Genomic DNA, 6,667 nt, shown 5'->3' with positions numbered 1-6,667 from the left:
ATATATATTTTATTTTTCCTCTTAATTTCTTGTGGTTTTGGTGTTGATGATATATGGTTAAATTTGTATTCAATTTCTTGATTAATGCAGTGTATGGTTATTGATTGTGGTAAATCAAGTATTTTAGATGGTATTTTGAATTATTCTCAAACTTTTTTCTCTCTTGTAGGACTAAAATATCTTGTTCGAACTCAACATACAATTTTAAATTATTTTCAAATTACAAATTTTTAACCTCTCTAACATTTTTCAAATAGCTCATATGTCACTATGGTAACAAGTACAAAATAGTTATTACCTTATTTCATAATTGTCCAAACATTTAAATGTTTTGACGATTTTGTGTTAATAAAAAGGTAAGTAATGTATATATGCCTGGTAGAAACTGAGATTGTCCCTGGCTGAAACAACTTATTTCTGACAGAAACAGGACCGAAATAGGGGCCGAAATAGAAGAAAATGTGGAAAAAAAAATAGGGGCTGTCCCTGGTAGAAACAGGCCGAAACAGAGCCTGTTCCTAGCAAGAATAGACCGAAACAGGGGCTGAAATAGAGGAAAATGTGGAGACTGAATCTCTAATTCGGTCTCTCCATAAAGTAAAATTTGGAGACCGAAAAAATAATAATTATACTGCTTTGCTAAAATTAATTTAATTAATTATGATTTATAAAAAAAAATTCCTTAAATCCGCCACTGATTTTCCCAGTCTCTCATCTTTGACCAACGAACAGTGAGCTAAATACTCCCAACGAATAGCGAGTGTGGATTCGGAGAGATTTAACTTTTTAATATTTCTACACTCAAATTATTGGCAGCCGCAGCCGAATCCGTATCCTCTCCGGTATTGCAGAAGATCACTCTCACTTTACAGTTTGAGATTCGAGTCGCAATAGGGGACAGTATTTTTGAGCTTTGAGATTCGTTCCAAGTTAAAAAGAACGGTTCAGATTTAGTAATCGTAAAAGATTCCCTTATCAGGTTTTGGAGAGGATGTGAATTCGCCGCAGCCTCCATTACGTAAGCACTAATGTCACAATAAAAAGCCGCGGGAACAGATGCAGCACTGGTGATCCATGGTCCAGCAATGGCGACTCCTATAAATAACACCATTTTAGGTTCTTCGTCAGAAGCATTTACCACTAACTATTAAAGATACAAAGAAGAAAATGAGGAGAAGAGATACACAATAATCAAAATGGAGCCGATTCCCTTGATGACCCCTTACAAAATGGGCAAATTTGACCTTTCTCACAGGTAATTAATTGCCACTACTATTCTCTCTCTCCCCCCTCCCTTGCGTTGATTAGATTTGGGGTTTTCCTGGTCGCTCTTTCTCAGCGACTAAGTGGAATTTCCAATTTTGGGGTATATTAGAAAAAAAAAGGAAAAAGACACATTTTAAACCAGCTTCTACAAGAAGAATTCTACTAGCTTTTCATTTATTTTCATTTAGCTTATTCAACCTTTCTGGTACGAATTTGTATTTTGCTGGTAAGTGTTTTGTTGTTTTGCTGTTGAGATCAATTTGAACTGAATTCAAATGATTTGGTGTTTTTGTGACTTATGGGTAAAAGTGTAAATGTATAAATTTAAGAATGAAAGGTAATTATCAGTAATCACTGGTACGAAATGGTATTCTTAATCGCACATTTCATTTTTCAGTTCTTTTTTTTTTTTTCAATCTTTCCTTATGTTTTTCTAATTGGCCATGCTTGTTCTAGGGTTGTTCTTGCTCCTTTGACGAGGCAAAGATCATACAGCAACGTGCCACAGCCGCACGCTATTCTATACTACTCGCAGCGAGCGACCAAAGGAGGCCTCCTGATAACAGAGGCCACTGGAGTGTCTGACACGGCTCAGGGCTACACTGACACCCCTGGCATTTGGACTAAGGAGCACGTTGAGGCATGGAAACCAATCGTCAATGCGGTGCACGAGAAAGGCGGGATCTTCTTTTGCCAGATATGGCATTGCGGAAGGGTCTCCCATTACAGTATGTCTCTTCTCCTTTGTTTCAATTTGTAATTCGTAATATTGTTGGTTGTTTGACACTTTAATACAATAATGAACTAACAGTTTTCAAATCTACATTTGAATTTCGATCATTTAAGCTATTAAGCGGTGATAAAAAATAAAAATCTTCTGCCCACATAATTTCAGAGCCTGAAACAATCTTGGATTCTGTACTTTATTATTCAATTGGTAGCCCTGCTTAACCTTTTCTTTCTTTTAGAGTATCAACCAAATGGGCAAGCTCCGATCTCAAGCACTGACAAGCAAATACCACCTCAGACGCAGCATGATGGTACCGTTGAGGAATACTCGCCTCCTCGTGTATTAAAGACAGAAGAAATACCAGATATTGTGAATGACTTCAGGCTTGCAGCAAGGAATGCTATAGAAGCTGGTAAATTACTAACTCCCAAAATTATTGCGCTACAAGAACTTTGAGTGTACCAATTAGTACCAATTATCAAAACATGGGTGGCATTTTTTTCTGTAATAAATAATTTTAAACATACAGAATAGAACTTTTGTTGGGTGTGGATTGAAGGAATATAATAGTTGCTAACTTGATATGGTCTAGTGCAACGCTGTTGTCATTTTCTGTACATATATTTTAAATGTATAAGCAATAACTAAGAATTGACTAATATCAATTCTTTCTTTCTCAAAAGGACTACTGGAATGACTTCATTTTGAACTAATATGATATTGTTAACATCACTGTAAAGAAGATGTAGTTGACTTATATTATATTATATATACTTTTTTTTATGAGGGTTCAAATGCCTCCATCATACCTCCATTTTTTAAAACTTTAATAATTCAAAATTTAAAACTTAAAAATCAAAATAAAATCGTTGGATATAATCTACATCATTTTATCTATGCACGTGTATAAAATTATGACATTTCAATTTTATTTTGATTGTCATCAAGAGCTTGTAAAAAACGCACTAATTTGAATGATTTCTAGATTTTTGAACTTATTGATTCACATAAAAACAAAATTGAAATGTGATAATTTTTTATGAGAACAAAGAAAATAACATAGATCACATCTAACGGTTTTATTTTGAAATTTAAGTTTTAAATTTTGAGTTATTAAAGTTTTAAAAAATGGAGACACAGTGAAGGCACAAAAAATGGAGGCCTTTGAACCCTCCTCTTTTTTTTATATGATAGATACTTACTAATGAGCAAGAAATGAATCATTTCAAGCAATTCACTAGCTTAAATCTAATACATATCAAAATAATATTTTTAACTTTGAGATATTTCTTTATAGGATTTGATGGAGTAGAGATCCATGGGGCACATGCTTACTTAATTGAACAATTCATGAAAGACAGCTCAAATAACCGAACTGACAAGTACGGCGGCAGTCTGGAAAACCGATGTCGATTTGCTCTAGAAGTTGTGGAAGCCATCTCTAATGAAATTGGACCCGACCGGGTTGGGATCAGGCTTTCGCCCTTCACAGATTACATGGAATGCTTCGACTCTGATCCACAAGCCCTGGGCCTATACATGGTGCAATCATTAAACAAGTTCAACATCCTATACTGCCATATGGTTGAGCCTAGGATGGCCATTGTAGATGGCCGGTACCAAGTCCCACATAGGCTTCTTCCGATGAGAAAGGCCTTCAACGGTACATTTGTAGCCGCAGGAGGCTACGAAAGAGAAGAAGGAAATAAGGTAGTGGCTGAGGGGTACACTGATCTTGTAGTGTACGGCCGACTATTCCTGGCTAACCCTGATTTGCCTCGACGATTCGAGCTCAATGCACCTCTTAATAAGTATAACAGATTAACATTTTATACGTCCGATCCGGTCGAGGGCTACACCGACTACCCTTTTCTCGAGGAGTCATCTTGATTTGATGTGCCAGTGATATTCTTTTGCTTGGCTTGCTTGATATGCTTTTGTTTTCATTTTTATATTTGTTATCTTGTTTTTCTCTTGTATTCAATAAGAATTGGAATAACACGCGTGTATGGCACCCACAAAAAAAAAATTGGAAGGAAAGGTGCTGAAAACACCCATTTATATTTTACATAAATGTTATTAATAAATAAGAAACTAAGGGAGCAGGGTACTTAATTTGTCAAAGAAGTATTTGGAAAGGTCTTAACTATATATATGTTAGGTTTCTAGAAAATGATTGTTATTTAATCAATTTGAATATGATAAGAAGGAATCTCTTATATGCAAACCAGAGCAGTATTTATCTAGAAATGCAACATAATCTGCTTAACATGCATATTTAGGAGGCTCTGTTTTGGACTTTGAAATGGAAATGATAGAAAAACAAGAAGGAAATTTTACTTTTATTTTTACTCCCAATGTTTGATAAATTGATTCCTGTATAAAAGCATCATAATGAAGTAGACAACTGACAATTTTTATTGGCGGGTCATTCCTTGCATTTGAAGTTGGTAATCAAAATATGATGACCATTGTTAAATATAATTTGTTAGATTTATTGTCAATTTCATTGGATTTAATATCAACATTGAGTATATGTAATTTAATTATGGATTGTTTACTGTCATATATGATTGTCAATTAAAGTGATCAAATAAGGTAGTAGACAATTAATATATTCATTAAGATATGGTCTATAAATGTGTAGAACAATTTAGGCAAAGATCAAATTATTGATGGACTGATTTAGAAATTTGTAATTCAGAAAATTATCTTTTCAGAGGTCAATCTGCCTTTATGGAGGGTTGTGTTGTCCACACGGATATTGATGCAATCGCACAACTTTTGATGCGCCAGCACGGTTTTTGATGCACATAACATTATACCTTTTTCAATTTGGCAGATAACCATAAAGATTATTATATATAAGAATTGATCCCCAAGGCACAAAGTAACCAATAAAAACACAGAAACTGAACATATGTTTTTCTCTTAAGAATAGAGAAAAACACAGTTTTGTGGACTTCTCTTCTTCTTCCACCATCAAAGAACAGAGAAAAGAATTCCATTAGAAAATATGGAGAGAATTTCTCAAGGGCCACACCTTACTGTCTTGGAAGACTTATTTCTCGATCCGACGACAAAAGGCGAGAAAGACTTCTTGCCATTGAAGACTTGTCACGTGCTCACGGCGACAGCTTGCTCTACTTTGGATTTGGTTATTTCATGACAAACAACATGGATTCAGATATTATGTTCCGCACTTATGATTTATGTTTTGGGTCTCTTTGGCATAGGACGGTCCTTAGGTTAAGGTGCGTAATTGTTTGGCCTTTATGATTCCCCAACAAGTGGTATCAAAGTCTTCCTATGCTAAAGGATTAAGTCTTTTAGGATTTAGAGAGAATAAGAAATTCTTGATGATTTTTTCATCATTTTTTGTTGAAGTTTTCTTGATTATTTTAGATTTGAAACTTTTGGTTTGGAGAACACAAAACTTGTAAAAATTTGCTGCCAAAATTGCCTATTTTTCAGTTATTAAGTTGGTTAAAATTTGGTACAAGATTTTCATTTGAAATCGCAAAATTTTAATCAAATTAGTCCTGGCAGATTTTGTACAACCCTCGGTGTGGACTCACAGAGGCTACGCAAAATTCCTCATAGTCTTTATTGGCAAATTATAATAGGCAGTTATGGATTTTCTTTTGGTTTTTGGTGAAATTAATTTTTGATAAATTTCCTAAAACAAAATATACAGATTTGGAATTAAATTTCTAAATTTCAAATGTTACTTAAGGTGCTTCCAAAATTATGAAATCTCTCTAGATCATGAATCAATTTCAAACATAATAAATGTAGTTTTACAACTACTCAGAAAACAGATTCGACACTAAAATGCACAGTTTTTGATGCAAATGCACAAAATACCTTTTTCAAATTGGCCAATCGCACTAAAATTCGTGGGGACCATAGAACTCTCTGAAAAATTACATAATATTTTCTGAGATTAAAATTGCAGTTATTATGATGCAATTATATTTATTTATTTAATTGCACTTTTGTTTTATGGCTAAGATATAAATTATAATTCTTATAAAGGCATTAAAGTTGTATGTATCTTGAATTGAATTAATTGAGTCCTAATTGTATCCAAAGGTACCTCTTTTGACAAGATTAATTTAAATTCATTTTACAAAATAAAGTTAAGCTGCAATTAATGGATGTAATCATTATCGGCTCAAAGAAAGGTAATTGTTACAAAAATTATTTGTGCAAGTGAGTGATAATAAAGTATAGTGATGACCAAAAATTTTACACATATGTCAACATTGTCGGCCCAAAGAAAGGCATGTTGTTCAGTATGTTCTAGGCTATCAGTACTTTATTATTGCGCCAAAGTATCATAAGAAATTGACCCGTTACTCAAAGGTAGTCATTTAATGAAAACCGATACTTTGGTTTTAAGATGGTTTTTAAGTCTCATACAATGTCGAGAAAAGTTTGTCTAGGCAAGTCGAAATTCGAAGTGTATCCTTAGGGATCCCTGACTTACCTAGGAACTTACCTGGTTGTGAAATTCGTGTGTATAGTAACAAAAAAGAAAACATCTCATATATTTTTAGCAAGTTGGACCTTTATTTGAATGTAATTTGTAAATTCATATTTTTTATTAGTGTTGTTCTTTGTGATTTTTAGTTCGTGATTTTTCAGTTAGCATTGTTAAAGGCCTAA

General features: G+C 33.7%; 1 protein-coding gene across 1 annotated transcript; it reads left to right on the top strand.

Moving 5' to 3' along the window:
• The first annotated feature begins 1,021 nt into the window (after window positions 1–1,021).
• Window positions 1,022–4,007, top strand: LOC144571391 (putative 12-oxophytodienoate reductase 11). The gene is made up of 4 exons (XM_078320664.1): window positions 1,022–1,255; window positions 1,723–1,994; window positions 2,235–2,408; window positions 3,294–4,007. Exons 1-4 carry the CDS (start codon window positions 1,197–1,199, stop codon window positions 3,884–3,886), a joined length of 1,098 nt encoding a protein of 365 aa, XP_078176790.1. The 5' UTR covers window positions 1,022–1,196; the 3' UTR covers window positions 3,887–4,007.
• The last annotated feature ends 2,660 nt before the right edge of the window (window positions 4,008–6,667 follow it).

Source organism: Carex rostrata, chromosome 19, assembly GCF_964058835.1.
Source record: "Carex rostrata chromosome 19, lpCarRost1.2, whole genome shotgun sequence".
NCBI classification, from domain to species: Eukaryota; Viridiplantae; Streptophyta; class Magnoliopsida; order Poales; family Cyperaceae; genus Carex; species Carex rostrata.
The sequence above is the reverse complement of the archived record's forward strand: the minus strand, read 5'-3'. Positions and strand labels throughout refer to the sequence as shown.

What these genes read in the sequence shown, in the direction of transcription:
- LOC144571391 (XM_078320664.1), top strand. Translation starts at nt 1,197, where the DNA reads ATGGAGCCGATTCCCTTGATGACCCCTTACAAAATGGGCAAATTTGAC. An exon ending in AAATTTGACCTTTCTCACAG is followed by an intron (nt 1,256 to 1,722) that starts GTAATTAATTGC and finishes TGCTTGTTCTAG; the next exon opens with GGTTGTTCTTGCTCCTTTGA. An exon ending in CGGAAGGGTCTCCCATTACA is followed by an intron (nt 1,995 to 2,234) that starts GTATGTCTCTTC and finishes TCTTTCTTTTAG; the next exon opens with AGTATCAACCAAATGGGCAA.